This window comes from Rhinolophus sinicus, chromosome 9 (genome assembly GCF_057876585.1).
Source record: "Rhinolophus sinicus isolate RSI-liver-muscle chromosome 9, RSI-T2T, whole genome shotgun sequence".
Classification (NCBI taxonomy): Eukaryota; Metazoa; Chordata; class Mammalia; order Chiroptera; family Rhinolophidae; genus Rhinolophus; species Rhinolophus sinicus.
Window position 1 is genome coordinate 35,014,121 of NC_142509.1, and position 18,996 is coordinate 35,033,116.

The 18,996-nt window shown below is 40.9% G+C and overlaps 1 protein-coding gene across 15 annotated transcripts in view; it reads right to left on the reverse strand.

Annotated features, from left to right (window-relative positions):
• Positions 1-18,996, reverse strand: part of IFT81 (intraflagellar transport 81) — a 148,825-nt gene that overhangs the window by 60,264 nt on the left and 69,565 nt on the right. For 12 of the 15 annotated variants that reach the window (XM_074321753.2, XM_019733941.3, XM_074321747.2 and 9 more), the window contains 4 exons: positions 5,878-6,036; positions 5,244-5,347; positions 4,500-4,680; positions 2,310-2,399 (listed from right to left, as the gene is read on the reverse strand). In XM_074321753.2, the coding sequence (XP_074177854.2) occupies positions 2,310-2,399; positions 4,500-4,680; positions 5,244-5,347; positions 5,878-6,021 (519 nt within the window). In that variant the 5' untranslated portion in view covers positions 6,022-6,036. Of the gene's footprint in view, positions 1-2,309; positions 2,400-4,499; positions 4,681-5,243; positions 5,348-5,877; positions 6,037-8,102; positions 8,431-8,476; positions 8,626-18,996 lie in introns of those variants that run through there. The other 3 variants (XM_019733946.3, XM_088801030.1, XM_074321744.2) reach the window with 3 other exon arrangements.

Sequence of the window (18,996 nt, forward strand, 5' to 3'; positions counted from 1 at the left end):
GTTTTGTCAATTAACCAATTCCCTTCTTAAAAATAAAGACTTCAAAAATAAGCTACCTTCCTTTTAACCAGCTCCATAATATTTTCTAAAGAAATCAAACAAAAAAATCCTTCCTAAACCTAAAAAACTAATAGCCTAACTAGCACAGTAATACTAAAAAGGAAAACTATACATAGTAGTCAGTATTGATAGAATTTGGGGAAATAGGCATTCTTACTCACTACTGGTCTCATTGTATGAAAGAACAATATCAAAAGTCTTAAAATAAATGTGTATACCTTCTAGACCAGTAATTCTGCCTCTGGAAATTTGTCCTAATAACATATCCACGAAAGGTCACTGAGTTGCTATAAGGCTTCTCATAGATGCTAATTATATCTAAAATTTGGAAATGACCCAAATGTCTGAGGATTGTCAAATGGAACTATAGTATATAATACAATGAAAGTCATTAAAAATTATGCAGAAGAATGTCTAATGACATGAGAAAAAGTCATAATATGACATTACTTGAAAGCAGCAGATTACAACATTTATATATAATACCAAGAAAAAGATTTAAATAGATTCACTAAAATGTCAAGAGCAGTTATCACTAGAGCATGGAATTATAAGTGAAGTATTTTTTTTCTTTTTATTTTTTTTTTCATGTATTTTATTGGGGAATATTGGGGAACAGTGTGTTTCTCCAGGGCCCATCAGCTCCAAGTCGTTGTCCTTCAATCTAGTTGTGGAGGGCGCAGCTCAGCTCCAAGTCCAGTCCCCATTTTCAATCTTTAGTTGCAGGGGGCACAGCCCACCACCCCATGAGGGAATTGAACTGGCAACCTTGTTGTTGAGAGCTTGCGCTCTAACCAACTGAGCCATCCGGCCGCCCCTCTGGGAGCTCAGTGGCAATTCGTTGTCTTCAATCTAGTTGTGGAGGGTACAGCTACTGGCCCATGTGGGAATCGAACCGGCAACCCTGTTATTCAGAGCTCGAACTCTAGCCAACTGAGCCATCTGGCCACCCCAAATATTTTCTACCTTTTACTTAATCATGTTTTCTATAAAGAATATGTTCAAAAATACTTTCTTTGGTAATAATTAGTGAAATTAAAATTACAGACCCTATGTTATCATTTTTGATTACTCATATGACATAATAGAGAAATAGTAGATGGACATTTATCACTCTTCTTCCACACTACGTTGTAAGTGTCTACTTACAGGTCTTTCTCCCCCACGAGATGTGAGTTCATCTTTCATTCCTAATACATTCAGCAAACTCTTACTGAGAACCCACCATTTGCAGGGCACTATGATAGGCAATGGGAATATAGAGGTGAACAAGATATAGAGACATGGTTCTTGGCCTCATAGGGCTTAAATACAGTTGGGAAGACAGATATTAAAGTAATTATAAGTATAATGAGTGTTATAAAATGAAAAGAACTGGGGGAACTAATCTATCTAGGGAATCAGGGAAGGCCTCCCTGCAGAAGCAACTCCCAGTGTTTCCTGATTGAGTTAGAAGGTAAAGATGGCATTGATAACTCAGGAATCATAAAAATACAACGTCCATGAAAGTGAGAATCAGCAAATATTTGGGGAAAGAACTTACATGCCTGGTGAGAATGTAAAACATTTTTTGGAGAACATTAAGTATCATGCATCAAAAGTCCTAAAACTTTCCATGTGCTTTAAAAAAGTAATTCCCTTTCTAGAAATGTATTCTAAGAAAATAATCACAGATATGCAAAAATAAATTTATGTAGAAGACAATCATAGCATTATCTATAATAGCAAAAAATAAAAATAAAAAATTAAAAAAAAAACAAAAAAACAAACATGGTTAAACTATCCATACTATGGAGTACTATTTAGTCACTAAAAATCATCATTTTGTAGAAAGATAACATTCTATGATATAATGATTTAAAAAGCAAAACACAAATAATCATGGACAGTGTGATCCCAAACACACACCACACACATGCACACATGCCTGACAGGATATACAACAAAATGTTAACAACTGGAGAATTTTTTCCTTGTTGTTCTTTTCCCTACTTTTTATAATATATATCAGATATCTATATCTATATCCATAGTAGTGGTCTATAGTACACAAGGACTCATTGTGAATTTACTCTGGCCTCATTCATTTCTTCAGTGAAGAACTAGCAGAGGTCCTACAAAACAAAACCTGTCTTTTGCTATCACTAAGTTTCCATATTGTCTTAAAACTCATACTGAATTAACTAAAATCAAAAATGATAAAGCTAGTATTATTCAAATTAAAAAATATTGTATTTTCTTTTCTTTACCCTTCTTATTTCTGCGGTAGAAAATCCAGATGTCTTAAGCTGCTGACATTCTTTATGCAAAGCTTTAAAGGCTTCCATCAATTCTTCATACTAAAAGAACAAGTTAAAAAACTTATAAACTAATGACTAGAACCAGTAGACTTTTCTTCATCAAGTTATCTATTAACTTACAGTAATTACTTAAATCATTACAAGAACAGAATTAAAAATACATCTTTAAACATTTATATAGGACACAAAAAAGTAGGTCTGTACAATCTGGTCACTAAATACTTCTTCCGCTTCCTCTTTGGTTACTTTCCTACCTCACACTCTATATTCTAGCCACATTAATCTTTTAGCCCCTGGAACATTCCACACTCTCCCCTCCCGTTTACACACACTATTCCCTCTGAGAATACTGTATGACTCTCTCATCCTGGGTAACTCCTATTCATCCTTCAGGTCTCAGCGTAGATACCATTACCTTCACGGAAGGCTTTTCTAGCCCTATATCATGATATCAGACTAGATAAAACGTAAAATTATAACTGTCTAATTACTTGTCTGTCTCCCTCCCTTAGATAGTGAGAGCTAAAAAGACAAGAATCATATTGATCATGTATACTTTTGTATCCCTGGGGCCTAGTACAGTGCATAACTCATATAAGTGTTCAATAAAAAAATAGATTAATGAATGTCAACTCTTACCAAAAGTTTAAAAAAATAGTATTTTTTTTGTGGGCAATGACAGGAAATTAATATTTTTCTTGACTGATCATATCCTACAAATCTATAAATCATTCTAAAATTCTTTATTCAGAGAGATCATCTTCATTTTTTTATTAGGTCTTGGCTAAATGAGTGGCTAAGGTGTAAGCCATTTTATATACACACCTCAGAAATGCTTCAAGAACAAATATGTCTTTATTATCATTAATTCTTCCATTAATTAGCTGGGCATATTTAGTAAAAACTATTAATAAACTGCCTTCAGAGGAATTCGTTTTTATCAAATTTATTGTTGGAGGAGTATAGGGAGGAGAAAATATTTCGCATTTACACTTCCCTATTTCCTACATTATATAAAGCTTTCAAAGGTAGGGGCTGGGGTGGTCTCGTTCTGCTATATTTCTCCAATGGCATCTAATATAATATTTGATATAATGTTTGCATAAAACTTTCAACCCCAGAAATGTCTTAAGAGATCAACATTGGCTCTATTTTGAGTTACTGCCATGGCTACCCAAAATAAAAAAAATATGGAAGAAAAAACATGTAGTTATTTTGATGCAATTCAAATTTTGAGCAGAGACCATATAGAAGCAACTCTACAAAATCCTGGAGGTAAAAAGATGATAAGACATGATACTTGTTTTCATAGACTTAACAGTCTATTGGGAGAGACAGACTGACAAACCACTCACAACTGGCACAAATCAGTCTAGGTACACATTATGGAATAAAAGCACAAAGTGATAAACACAGGCACTTTTTCGTTTTTTTAAATCAAAAGCCTTTGGAATCTTAGCCCTGAATCCTCTCTTTCCATAGTCTCTGATCAGCAATGTACTTTGAATCCCAGGACACAGGAGCCAGACCAGCCAGAATCCTTAGCAGTAATGAGCTTTAAGACCTTAAGGCCCAAACCCAGTATTAACCCCAAAACTCTAGTGAGAAAAGTGTACTGAAATTTCAAAATCCTGGCCCTTTGTCTACCTTCTGCCTGACTGGAAAGTCCTCTGAGATTGCAAGCCTAGCTTCTTTATCTATATACAATCTTTCTGGGGACTCGTACATGCCAGTTTATCTGAGATAGTGTCAATTTACACCTTCTGTCCTGGTGTAATTGTCATGACAGCCCCTTTCTCTCTGATTCGGGTGACAAATTGTACAGTCACGTAACTGATCAGCAAAGTGCCTTGCAGTCCCACACCCAGGATCCTGTCTACCCACAATTCTTAAGTAATAGATTATCTTCAAATCCTAACTTAAAAGGTTTCTTTTTTCTATCCACAAACCCCTATCACTGAATTGGTGCAAAGTCAATATATTGATACATGATTACAGTTGAACATTAGCTGATAACTGCTTTACTTTTTGGTGCTACCTAGAAATATAGAGACAGAAAATAGAGATTCACACATATTTGAACATGTGCACCTTGAAATCACCATTACAGTTAAAAAATAATATTTATATATTGACTACCTGTTTATTGGTATCAGCCACAGTTTCATCCTGAAGAAACTCATTGGGTACCTCAAGTTTTATTAAAAAACGGGCTAAATATGCTCTTTTCTTCAATTCATTAGTCCTCTGAAGAAGCCAGTGGAGCACTGGGTAAATTACAGGTTTACTTCCAATCACCAGACCCTGACGAAAAGTACTCCTATGGAAAGAACACACACACACACACACACAGGTTGATAAGTAAACCTTGAAAAGAAGTCACATTTACTCAAAATCTGATTTACAATATGCTGCTTGCATTCCATGACTATTTTAAAAAGATAAAACCAAAGCTATTCTAAAATCAGTCTGTACATCAACAATAAACATAAAATTAGGCCTTTAACATATGTATCACTAGAATATATGGGAAGGTTGTGTTGGAACCATTAACTAGGACAGTCAGCCTTAATACTTCACTTCATTGACTGGGCAGGTTTAAGGTACTGTTTTTATCTAGGATGGCTACAGATGACAAAATGTAATAGATTTGCCTGACTTTCTTGATTAGGAGAACAAACGGACCCTCGTAAGGCCTCGATGGTTAAATAATTTGCATGACAAAATAACACGAAAAGTTCAAGATTATTTTGAAAGTCAATGATGTTTGGAGGCCATTGGCTTAGGGAGACCAGGAATTGTCAAGGAAGACTGATAACACCCTAGGAAGGTTTGGATAGTAAAGCATTGTTTTAAGAAAGCAACAAGTGATGAGAGTCTTACATGTCCATGACACTTCCTGGAGGTTTATATTTAAGGATACCAAGAAGGCTCAACATCCGTTTGGCTGTCTGCTCTGGCATCTCCTCTCTGATATCAACAACTTGCTAACAAAGAAAAAAATTGAAAAAATAGGTTATTGCTATTATGTCTAACAAAGAACAATATTTAAACTCACAAAATTGTTCTGCTGGAGCGTAACAGGCACAATGGTCTCTTCATAGAACAGATTAAGTATGGAGGTCCCCAGATTCCATGTGACAGTGCATACAAGTCAGATCAGGATTCATATTAAAAATGTCACGCTTAAAAGTCTCCAGTGGAAAACGGTAGACAAGAGACATGAGCTGACTTGCAATACAATAAAACCTTTTATGAAAGCATTTTCATTCCAGGACCCACTCTATGTATGTCTGGAAGTAGAGTCGCTAAGGTACAAGTAGATACTGTAATTTTTGCACTAATGGAAAAAACTTAAAGATCATTTACTATTGCACTGCAAGCATAAGGCCTGTAAAATAAGATCTTATGAAAATAAGGCCTCGATGGTTAAATAATTTGCCCAAGACAGATATTTAGAGGCAGAAACTGGTTTTCCTGCCACCTTTTTCATCACAGAGGAAGGAAAAACTCTTACCTTTGGGTCAATCTCTGCCAGAACATCATTGAGAACTTGTAACAGTTGCATCGGCTCCAGGGAATCAAATGTGATTAAATTATAGTTCTTCCTAAAAGGCTCCTTATTGAGACTGTCCACAATGGATTTGATTTGATCACTCATAATTAGGTCTAATAACTTAAAGAGTAAAAGTAGAGAAAAAAATATTCCTCAATATTGACAACAATATTCAGGAAAAAAACAATACTAAGTTTACAGGAAGTGAGCATGAAAAATACAATTCTACATAACATACAAAAGCTGTGACCAGGATTATTTTGTTGAAAGAAATCAGAGTGTGAAGACTTTACTATGAATGCTATAATATATACTGTTAATATTTAATGCCAGATGTTTTTGTACATATATCTGGTGCGATAGTAATCACCTGAATTAACACGGACAAATGAATACTAAATCCCACTCACTTATTTATTATTTTTTAGTAGTAGCCCATGTTTAAAAATTGGGAGATATTTTTACGTGAAAATCCAGATTTCCACTATCTCTTGAAAAATCAGATCTGGCAGCCCTGGGCCCACAGTTTTGCGTGGCCACACCCAGCGGAAGCTGAGTAGAGGCTGCAGCTTTAACCTTTCACTTATTTTGTTTTGGTTTCCTCCACGCAGCACTTTCTACTCATAGGCATCGGCTCTGTCACCGTTGAGGAAGTCAGGCCTACATTAACTTTACCTTCAATAAGGTAACAGGCTCATGCTCCAGGTCCCCACCTCTCCCATTCCAAGTCATTTGTAGGTTTCTCATTGCCTACAAAATACAGTTCAAACTTCTTGGATTTTGAGACACTTCAAGATCAGCTCGATTTAGCCCTTCCCAACTTTATTTCCAAATCGTTACTTTTCACCCTTTCAAACTTCAGCAGATTGAAATGGTCACGGCTCTCCAGCTGTTCCACCTCTGCCTTCAGTTAATGCTGTTTTCTCTGCCTAGAACTGCTCTCCCTTCTTCCCTCTCCAGTAGTGCAAATCCTAACTGTTTCTCAAGCTCTGCCATCCAAATGCACGTTCCTCCAGGAAATCTTTCTCAAGCTATCCCCCAGGTTCTGCATCAGAATAACAGCGCCTGCCCTCCAAGTTGACCGCACTTTTCTATTGTGTACTAGTTACTTATGTCCATTTTCTTTTCTCTACTAAATTGTAAATTCCATGAGGATGTATCTGTGCCTAATTCCATCTTTGAATACACTGCATCTAAAATAGTGACTTCTTCCGCTAGACTCAATGAAGTTCATAGGCCCAAGGTAAAAAAACACACGTAAGTGTTAAGTAGGTGAGCAGTGAGGAAGATCATACTTAAAAAAAAAATGCAGTACACCTGAAACTAATTAAAAAAAAAGGAATATCTGATTATTTAATTGCTGAAACAGCTTTACCAACGTTCCTAGTGTTTCCTGCATGAAGGTATCACTTGTTTAATGAGGGGAAAAGTAGGAGAAATTTTGCAGGCAGGCAATTTTTTTAACCAGCAATGTTAAAAAATGAATTAAAAAATGAACTGGTAAAAAAAAAAACAGAAAAAAAAAACTTCAGTACTCCTTAATAATTTTTAACCATGTTATTTTTTTATCCAAGGCATTAGTTGGGGCAGCATGCATCTTGCTCTGAAATAGGTTTCTTAAATTCGGTGGTTGGAGATGGATATTTAGAAAACATTAAAATGTAAAGACATTAGCATTTCTCCATAATCATAAAATTATGAGTAAATGATTATTATTGTTAAAAAATAAGTCAAAAACAGTAGAAAGGATAATCAATGTAGTTTATAAATTTGAAGTTTTTTTTAAGCTGTGAAGAGAAAACCTTTACATAAATTAAAACCCACATTGGAGATACAAGTTTTCAAAAGTATTTGAAGTGAAAGTCCATGTCATAACCCTCACACACCTATATAATTTTTAGTGATTCTGAAATTATATATATATGCATATATATATATATATATCAATTTTTCCCTTTCAAAACAAACATTTGAATAAACGAGTAAAACGTTATCAAGGAGAGGACAAGAAACTAGTTGGGTTTCCCGCTGGTTGCCCACCAGAGATGGTCACCCACTAAGGACAAAGATGCCCTGAACAGGTACTGGCTGTCTATGCCCAACGGGCTCTGTGCTCTAAAATTAGCAAAAGCAATTACTCTCCCTCTTCCAGCGGAAAGTCGCCACACTAATTCACAAGCACTTACCCTCGTAAGAACCCGAGGGGGCGGGGAGGGGTAAGAATTAAAACCAGGACAAGCGTTTATCTGGCACAACTCGGGACAGAAACCACGCTGCCCTGGTCTCAGGCTGGCACGGCCGCTGGACCAGCAGACTCGTAGGATTCCCAAAAATTGTGCCCCCGACCCCGGGGCCCAGGAGAGGAGATAGGGGGCCCACATCTGACCCGGGGCAAGGCCCGGATCACGGCGAGGCGCCGCAGTGGCCGACCCCCGATGTGGGGCTTTAACTGCTGCGACCCCTTCACTGGCGAGATGCTGCACTGGGAAGGGGAGGGGAAGGGCGTTCTCTCCTATTTCGGGGTTCGGAGAGATTTCCGACAGCGAGTTGGAGAAGTTACCTCAAATTCTCCTCACGGAACCACTTTCCCCCACCCCCAGGAGGTATCCGGGGGTCTAGTAGGATCCTAGAGACGAACTCCTTGGCAACGGTTGCTAGGCAGTGGCGCGCGTCACTTCCGGCAAGGAGGGCCGGCGCGTTTCCGGGGGCCGGGGCAGGGGAGCGCGCGCTGCGGCCGAGGCCCTAGAGGGCGAAAGGCGGAGGGATGAGGGATGCTGGGCCCTCGTGCCGAGTGGGTTCCTCGGCTCTGAGCCACTGTGGGCAGCGTAGAGAATTTGGGGTTGTTACCGATAATAAACCTTTCCGAACGTTCTGCAGTTTGCGTTTACAAACATTCTCTTCATTGACCCAAGTTAAATGAGTCTGCCCCTTCCTTCCTTCCTTCCCTCTTTTCCTCCCTTCCTTGCTTCCAAAAAGGGCCAGCGGGATTTAGGTTTAGGAAGCATTTGGCCTGAGCTTCATATTTAGGTTTTTGATATAAGCATCTCCAAATTAGGTCAGACATAGGAATAACTGTGGTCTCTGGCAGGGTTAAAAGAAGATACATTCATCATAGATTTCAGTTTCTTTGTCACATTACTGGGCCAAGTAGCCTGTACTGGGAATTAAATTTTTTAATTCCAGTCATTTTTTTAATAGGCTGAGAGCCTGGAAAAAAAAAAAAGGAAATGCCTAAGGCTCCTTAGGGCTTCTAAGAGCCTCTTTTTAGGCACCTGCAGAAATGAATGAAGTCCTCCTTGCGCCTTCATGGAGCTCACGTCCTATGAGGTAAGCAGAAGAAAGATCTGCCCAGATTACAGATGAGGCCAGGAAGTCTACTGGAACAGAACCCCCTCCCCCCACCCCCCAAAGCACTAACTGGCTTGGGAGAGGCCTTACTTGGTGAATGGTATTTTGAAACCCTCCCCCATTAAACTGGAGACCACTGAACTTTGTGATGCCTAGTGGCAATGAAAAAATGTGGGAAAAAGTGAAATTCCTCACCTCCTGAAAACTTAGTTGCTTGTTCAAACATCTTGGAAGAAACCAACTATAGATTTAGCATCAGACTTCTAACAAAACAAATTCCCCGTTAGGCTTCCATATGCCTTGTACTGTGCTGGCTGCTGGGGATGCAGTCAGGGGAGAGCAGGAATTACTGGCCCCTGTCCTCTGGAGCTGACAGTCTAGTGCAGGGAGACAAGTGAATGGGCAACACCTAAGCAACTGCGATAAATATAAAAGGACCCAATGATGGGGAAGCCCAGAAGTTTATCTGGGGCTGAAAAGACCATACTATCAGAAGAGATTCCATCAGACAGAGTGATGTTTAAGGATCAGTAAAAACTAGCCAAACAGGAAAGGGGAGAGTTTATCAAGCAGAGGGAACAGAACACTCCAAGATGGGTCCAGTGCTGGCTGCCTTCTGACCATTGAACTATCAAGTGAAGACACTCTGCAGGGTGCTTGGAGAGAAACCGAGAGCAGTCCCAGCTCACAGATAGATACTCATGACCAGGAGGAGGCAACACTTAAAACCTTGACAAATTAAATAACTCTGGGAGAAACAATAAGTTTCATACAAGGAGTTACATAATTAATTAATCCTACTGTGTGTGTTAGGACATTCTCCTGGCTGCCGGGATTTGAATCCTGGGTCTGCCATTGTGTGGCCTTACCTCTCTGAGCTTCTCTCATCTACAAAATGTGGCTATAATAAAACCTTCCTCAAAAGGGTTGATGTGAGGATTAAGTGAGTTGCTACAGGTAAAGCGATTAGAATAGTGCCTGATATTGGAAGAGCTAAAAACTAACCTTTCTTCCCCTCCTTTTTAAAAAAGGAGATAGTTAGATTTGCTCCTTTTATAGACTCTACAGATGTAGGCTATACAAAGATAATACTGGTTTATCTAGTAGTTTCTGGTTCCTCCTCTGCTTGTTGTTGCTGTTACTGAAACATAACATTTCAGTTATGAGAATACAGTCCTGTGTAAATTCCAGTAAGCAATGGAATCCACTCTTTGCACTCAAACTTGAATGGATTTTATGCTTAATGTGATTGCTCTGGAACATGGGAAAGAATGTGAAGCACGCTTCCTGAAATCCATATATTGAGAAGTTTATATTTCAACTTGAAGCAAAAAAGAGAGACATAAGCCTGCACATTGTTGGGTCCCTACCTATATTTAGGGCCCAAACACAGGCCAAAGGAAGACCTGTGTGGGGACAGAGCCAGGAGCTGAGACCCCACATGACACCCTGCATGACAACGGGCTACCATCCCGATTCATTTACGATAAAAAGACTCAATGAGATGTCCAAGAGCTTCTCAGCAAGTTTCACAACAGTGAAGGCATCGCTACCCCAAGTCAAGCCACCCACGTGAAGACTTTTGCTTTTCCTTAGATGCTATCTTGTCTTCCTTGCAAGCTTCCAAAGATTCCTCTTGGCTGAACTATATTTGACACTTTTAATAGGTGAACGGAAGTCCCAGTCATATGAGACAGCCCTTTGGAAAGATTCCTACTTCTACCCTCTCTCTCCTTTTTGTTTAATAGACTTAAGATATAATCACATGCATACAATTCATCCATTTAAAGTATACATTTCAATTTCTTTTAGCATATTCACAAAGTTATGCAACCACCACCACTATCTAATCCCGGAACATTTTTATTACCCCAAGAAGAAACCCCGTTCCCTTTAGCCATCATCTCCCAGTTTGCAATAAAAACAAAATAATGCCACTTCCCAGCCCTGACAACCACTAATCTGTTTTTCTTCTCTATGGATTTGCCTTTTCTGGACATTTCCTATTAAATGGAATCATAAAATATGTGGCTGTTTGTGTCTGGCTTTTTTCACTTAGTACAATGTTTTCAAGGTCCATCCAGGTTGTAGTGTGTGTCAGTACATCATTCCTTTTTATGGCAGAATATTTCATTGTATGAATTTTTGTTCCTCCATTTATCGGTTGATGGAAATTTGGATTGTTTCCACTTTTGAACATAATGAACAATACTGCTATGAACTTTGGTGTCCATCCCTCCACTCTCGTATGAGTAAAGCACTTCCATTGACTCAGTCAGGTGAGCAGGGTGTGTACGAGTACATCAGGGATATGGGTAAGTGTGTGTGTGTATGGGGGGGGTGTCCATTCATTCTTGGGTTTGTGTTTTTCTTTCAATTGTTGTTAATTTGTGGTCTCTTGGGTGCTCATGGTTGTAGACTACAGGATCCAAGATGTGGATTCTTCAGCAGTTTTTGGTTGTAACAACAGACTTATTGAAACCTACTCATCCCTTGTTACCAAAGCACTAAAATTCCCAATCTGCTTCTCACCAGAAGCCCTCTGATAAGAAAATGATGTTATGTAGACATGAACTTTAAATGTTCACTGGCCTCCGGTGGAGGAGAGGGTGGGAAGGGGTGTAGAGGAGGTGAAAGAGAAACTGGAAGCGGCCCCTTCCAACTCCCTTAATTTAATCTTGTAGATACTGGAAGGAACATACACATCTGTGAACCTCTGCTCTGGTTATTTTGAGGGAGGGGGAAAAAAAATCACTGCTGGTCAAGTGTATTTTTCAAGACTCAGTTTAATACAAGATAAAAATAAGGAGGGGTCATTATTTCATGCAATTGTAAAGTCCCAGGATATTACTACCTTCAGGTATGGCCGGATCTATGAGCTCAGAGATGCTGTGACATTCTTTCTCCATCCATCTCGCTGTCTCTTATCCCCACTTTCCTCTGAATGGGCTGTTAGTAGCAGGAGGCTTACATTTTTCCAGCCTAGCAACCTCAGTAAAAGTACAATCTTTTCTTCAATAGTTCTAGCAAATTCCCAGGGCTGACTTTCATTGCTCTGAAGTGTGTTAGACCATTCTTGAATCAATTGCTATACTTTGGTGGACACAATAATAGACTGGGTGACGGTGACTCCTGAAAAGGAAGGGTCAAATTCTGTTACCAGAGGTAGAGATGCTATGCAAACAGGAACAACAGATGTCCTGTACAGGTGGTCAGGGAAGGTGGTTGAATCTTAAAAGCTGGGAAAGCAAAACCAGAAGAGAAAGAAATGAGCCTATACTTACTGTGGGGAATATCTGTATCAATGTGAACTTTCTCCCTGATTTCCTACCAACAAATTATCTTTCTTCAATTGTGGGCCAAAAGGTATCATGGGATAACAGCAGTCCCTCTAGGTCCCCACAAAAACCTGAGGATGCTGTGAACATAATGTCTCCTGCCCCTTCACATTTCAGAATTTCCAAACAAGAACTTTCCTGTGCAGAGTACAGAGAAGCCAAGCCAATTTTCTGTTTTTGGTATTAAATTTAGACCTTTCATCCTGACCATGAGATATTTCTGGATTCTGCACGAGTATTCAGCGAATGCCAGTTTTCAAGATGCTATCCCATCTGGGGCTACTCTGCACATTGCCCACTTTATCTCATTCTTTTAAAACTGGGAAAAATGACCCAGACACAGGAACAAATTCGGAAGTGGGTTATTCTGTTATCCATTAATTGTCATTTAATGCCTTAGCCATCTAGGTTACTTGGAGATGAAAGAAACTAAATTTAAATGGAAACCTGAATTGAGTTTTGCAGATATCCCAAATTGTCTCTGCTCTGGCAAGTTAATCCTGTGGGTATGTTTAGTTGCAGAGTGTGCTTTCCTAAAAGGTAAAAAAGAGAAATAATATGTGAAATTTTCACCTGAATGGATGACATGGCAGAGGTCTTATTCAATATGTGCTTGGTACTACATTTTTGTCAAATTGTATTTTTAATGGGTTTGTGAGATTAACGAGCAATTTCAAAGAGTCAAGATAATATGCAATTCATATTAATTCCTCAGTTATAAATATGGATTGAAAAATAGGAAGCACCTAACATGCTTACTGGGCTCAAATAATAATCCATTTCATCACTGAGTGCTTACTGTATGTCAGGAACTTTGTTAAATACAACACATGTGTATCAGAATTTATTAAAATATTAATTTATGTGTGTACTCCTTCTGTTTTCCCTCCTCTTGAAACAATTTGCATTGTCTTGAGTTTTGCAGGTTGGAATCAGAAGCTGTACCTCCTGTTTTTGTAAAGGTTTGAAGTCTTTGGAGGAGATTATGCTGGTTGTCCTCAGTGGGGGAAAAAGAGAAAAGGGTTCCTTATAAAGTAAGAAGAGAGAAGGGAGATGCTAAGAAGACTGGGAAAGGGTCACAGGTTGATCATTCCAGGCCAGCTCCCGAGAAGGGGGAAATACCCCAAGGCCACACCATGAGTCTGGTGGCTTCCACTGTGGCCAAAGCTTTCCTTGTCCCAGGCCTGACATGCAAGCATTAATGCCATTGGATCTGAAAGGGCCAGGCAGCCTGCGATGATGGGTGGGTGACTGAGCAGTCACCAGGATGGGCCATTGACAGAAGACTTCAAGTGACTCTCTAAAGCTTTCCCACTGCAACAAAGCCCAGGGACTTGGCACCTCCCAGGATGTGTATGAGGGGGAGATGCCAAATAATGACAGGATGGAGGCTCAGAGTTGGCTTTCAGTTGGTTTTAAAATCATATACTTCCTCTTGCAAATCTGAGTAGTGGACTGAAATGGATAACCTCTGTATCAGTCAGCGTCCTGGCAGGATAAAGATGGCACACTCTGGGCAATTGAAGAGAACTTAATAAAGGACTATTTATAAAAGTGTGGACCGGGTTTAGGGAAACCAACAAGGTTACCAGCCATGGCTGCCCTAAGCCTGAAGCAGCCAGAGAAGAGAACAGGCACCAGAAGCCCAACAGAGCAGAGTATGGAGAAGGCTGCCTAGTATGAGGAGCCTTTAGATACAGCCAGTCTGACTTCACGTCACTCCCACCCTCTGATCACCCAGACTGGCTTCCCATTAGCGAAAGCCAGCAGGGCGCCAAAGGGGCAGGCAACCCCTTGAGGTCATCCATGCAGACTGGCCTCCCAGGGAAGGAAATGGCAGAATGGGGACCTGGAAGGGCAGACTGAATTAATTATGAATAGAATTATCTATTGAATTACAAAAATGATGAGCAATAAGGCCTTGTGAAGTCAGTTGAACTACGCCCGTCTCCCAGCCGCCCTGGCTTTCTAGCCGAATTCCAAGCATCGCATGGAGTGAGGCCTAACTTCATTTCAGCACACTGCCGCCTCCCACATCATCTCATTTAAGCCTCACAACAATGCTGAAAGGACAGTATTGCTTTTTCCCGTCTTATAATTAAGGACATTGAGGCCTGGAGAGTTAGTAGAGGACCCAAAGTCACACAGCTAGTAGCTGGCTAAGTCGAGACTCAAACACAGGTCTGCCCAATCCCAAAGCCATTCAATCAACCTCCTAAACTGGCTGAAACCTGGCTCAGCAGAGTCTGGATGAAGGACTGTAACAGACCTCTGAGGAAGGAAGCAAAGGGATTTTCTGTGCGGGATGGCCAGGGTTAACGCGCTGTTTGGCTCTGCCTGCCTACAAGGGCTTTGTCAAGGAAACTTCTCTTACCCATGGAGGCTAATGGTTCAAAATCCAAGTGCTTACCCCGCAATCAAAGGGGGGGAAGACGGAGAGAAAACACTTGGCCAATGATGGGAAAAAAGTGTATTTTCATTTCAGATGCCTTTCAAGTTCTTTTTTTCCCAGCTGAGTGTTGGTGTATTTATAGAATTCAGGGGGAGTATTTAAGGGTAAGCAGCAGTGGAGCTGCATTTTGGGCCATCAGGAAGCTCCAGCTCACGCAGGAAAAGGTTGATGGGAGGGGACAAGAAAAGGCCAGGAGCAGTGGGGCATTCTCCTTCATGCTGCCAAAGCCTTTTCTCCCTCCTGGGCTGACGACGTCAAATCAAGATCTGTAAGAATGCTATAGATGGAATTATAGAATCAAACTGATGGACAAACAGATGAGGTGCTAAACAAATTATGGTGCAAGCATACACCAAAATATTATTCAGGCATAAAAAGAAATAAAGTACAGGTACATGTTACAACAAGGATGAACCTTGAAAACATGAAGCTAAGTGAAAGAAGCCAGACACAAAAAGCTACATATTGTATGATTCCATTTACATGAAATGTCCAGAACAGGCAAATCCATCGAGACAAATGCAGATTGGTGGTTGCCAGGGGCTGGGGGCGCGGGGGACAGGGAGGGGTGGAGAATGTGGAGCAACCGCTTAGTGGGTACAGGATTTCCCTTTGGGGTGATGGAAATCTTCTGGAAATAGATAGAGGTGGTAGTTGTACAATATTGTGAGTGTACCACATGCCCATGAATTTTCCCTCTAAAAAGGCTAATTTTATATTACATGACTCTCACGTCAATTAAAACAAACCACAGCAGCCAGGGCTTTGGGAGGTCAGCCGTGCTCCCCAAGCCTTCCAAGCTGTCTTTGCTCTCTACAGCTGAGGTCACATGCGTGGCATGGCGTAAGGCCTAATTTCATTCCAGGCTTCCCTTCTCTCTCTACTCCCCAACCACTGGCTTCCTTTCTGTTGCTCAATCACACCAAACCCATTCCAACCTCAAGACCTTTGCACTGCTCTTTCTTTTGCCTGGCTCTTCTTTCCTCAGATCTTCCCCAGCCTGGCTCCCTCTCTTCATTCAGGTCTCAGCTCAAATGTTACTTCCTCAGGGAGACCTTTTCTGACCCGTTTACTGAAGTAACCCACCTACCAGTCACCCTCCATCACCGTTTTTCAGACTGTTGGTAAGGGCCTCTTAGTGGGTACCGAATTCAGTTTAGGAGGTCTTGATGAACATTATTTTAAAAAATGAAGTGGAATAAAAAATATCACACAGAATAAAGGTAAATACTTCTGTGTCGGAAATACACATTTTTTTTGCTGTGTAACAAACCAACTTTATTGGGCCTAAAACAACACCTTTTCCCCCCACAAACCTGTGGGGTGACTGGGCTCAGCTGGGCAGTTCTGCTCAACTTGGTATCTGCTGGGATCAATCACCATGTGTCTTGAGTTCAGCTGGGGGCTCATCTGGAGCTAGAACATCCGAGAAGGCTTCCCTCCTTCCCCAGCTTCAGTGCTGGCTGCCGTTTCTCCCTCACGTGAACTCTCTCTTTCTGCTTGTGGTCTCTCATCATCCAGTGGTCTACCCTGAGCTTCCTTACCTGGCATTGAAGTACTGTTAAAAGATAAACTGAGGCATATTAAAATTTTTAAGAGTTTATTTGAGCAAAAAATTGATTACCGGCGGGCAGTGCCAAACCGGAAGTGGTTAGGAGTGTATTCCGCTGACGGGAGCCAAGGGAAAGACTTCTGTAGAGAAAAATGTGGAAGCAAAGAAAAGAAATTATTTGATTGGCTATAGCTAAGAGCCTAGTTGGCTGTTTGTGATTGGTTGTCCTTTGTGTTTTGATTTTGTAACCTTGAGGCATTTATAGGCTTAGATTTTGGTTTGCTTACATAGGCTGCCATGGTGGTAGAACCACATTAGTCTAATGGCCTCCTTGTTTGATTAATTTAACAGTACCAAGAGCGCAAAAGTGAAAGCCATCAAGCCTCTTAAAGCTCAGGCCCAGAACAAGGACAGTGTCGTTTCCATCACATCCTATTGGCCAAAGCAAGTCACAAGACCCACCCAGACTCAAAGAAAGGAGAACCAGACTCTACCTCTCCATCAGCGAGTGGCATGTGCATACCAGCTAAATTGTTGGTCGACATCTTTGCAGGCAATCCACCACAATTGTTTTGGGAAAATTTTATTTCAGTTTCGTAAACATGCATGTGTGTTCACTGGGTCACATAATAAACATTTCTTGCTGTGTGAGTCATAGTCCACAGGTTGGAAAAACACACTTCTTCCACATCCCTTTTAAAATTTCTTCCATAACAAGTTGAGTACTGTCTGAACTTAATTTACTTGATTGTGTATGTCCCCCATTAGACTATAAGCTCCCTGAGGTCTGTCTTGTTCACTGCTCTATCCCCAGCACCTATCAGGACTTTGGCACTTAATAGGTGCTTAATAAACATCTGCCATTGTTGAATAGATAGTAACAGCTATCATTTATTTGGTGTTGTGCACTTAAAAGCATTATCTCATTTATTGTGTTCAACACATATTTGAGCACCTACTGTGTGCCAGGCACTATTCTAGGTGCTGGTGAAACAATAGTGAACAGAACAGACAATAATCGCAGAGTTCACATTTCAATGTGATACTACAATAGTTATCAAGTAGATTTGTTACTATTTTGACAGATAAGGAAACAGAGTCAGAGAGGTCGGGCAACTTGCCCAAGGTCGCACAGCTAATAATTTCACCCTGACACCTGGCTCTTCTCCACTCTGCTGCAAATGTTGGGTTTTGCCCAGCAATGGGCCTAAGTGGTTACAGATCTCAGTTCCTGCCATTGCTTCTCTGAAGCATCAAACTTGACTTTCTCAGAATCAGACACGGGCTAGTGCGATGAGGTGAGTTCCATGACCTCAGAGTCCCTGCCCACCCCTCCCACCCCCAGTCTGTGACCACAGCTCACACCTGGGGTGTTGCAGATTTGAGCCACAGGTCTCAGTCACCCCTACTGTCTTATCTGCATGTGACATCCCCAAGTGGCTGGGGCCTTGCAGGCCTGGCAAAGAATGCAGCCCGAACAAAAATAAACCTGCCACATTCCTTGGCAGCCCCCTGCCCCTTCCCGCTCTCTAGCCATCCATCCTCACAGCATAGCTTGCCAGGGAAGGCTGAAAGAGGGACAGCGGGGTGGAGGAAGCAAGTGCTGCTGCCGTCCAACCCCGAGAAAGAGAGGGAGAGGGGAAGAGAGGAAGAGAGAGAGAGAGAAAGAGAGATCACCTTATATGGGAACGTGCGCAGACAATGTGTGGCAATGGCTTAGAGGGCAGCAGAGGTCAGATACCAGACAGATGGAAGAAATTAAACATGGGACAGAGCGTGTTCCTGGGCCCTGCAAACAGCTCTTGTTTCGCAGCGAGTTTGCACAAAGCCTGGCCCCGTTTCCTTTTTTGCCTAAGCCGAGCAAGATGTGTGTCCTAAACTACAGGACTTTGAGCCAGGCCCGGATTTTGGCTTGGCAGAGGTCTCAATCCCCTGAAGTCATTTCTTGGGTGAACAAAACTCCTCTTTGCAAATTAAAAGGAAAAGACTGGGCCTATTTCCCAAGAGTTTCCAGTATCTCCCTAAAGCACATAAATTAGTGGTTAATGAGTAAATACTCCTTCATTTGTCATTCATTCATTCATTCATTCATTCATTCATTCAACAAATACAGAAAACCAAGTCTGCACTGAGCCAGGGACCAGGAAGACCGTGCTGCTGGTGATATGTTACCATTTGTTGATTTGCACTCATCTAAATATTTCAATTCATAATAATTTACTTAGCACCTTCCATGTTCTAGTCACTGGCGATACAGAACACTAATCTAGAATCATCTGGTCGCTGACCTGTGGAGTTTACAAGGCGGGATGAGTAGAAATGACAGGTATAGAACAGAAGATCCCACTGGATCCTCCTAACGGCCTTTTGAAGTAGCTATCATTACCATT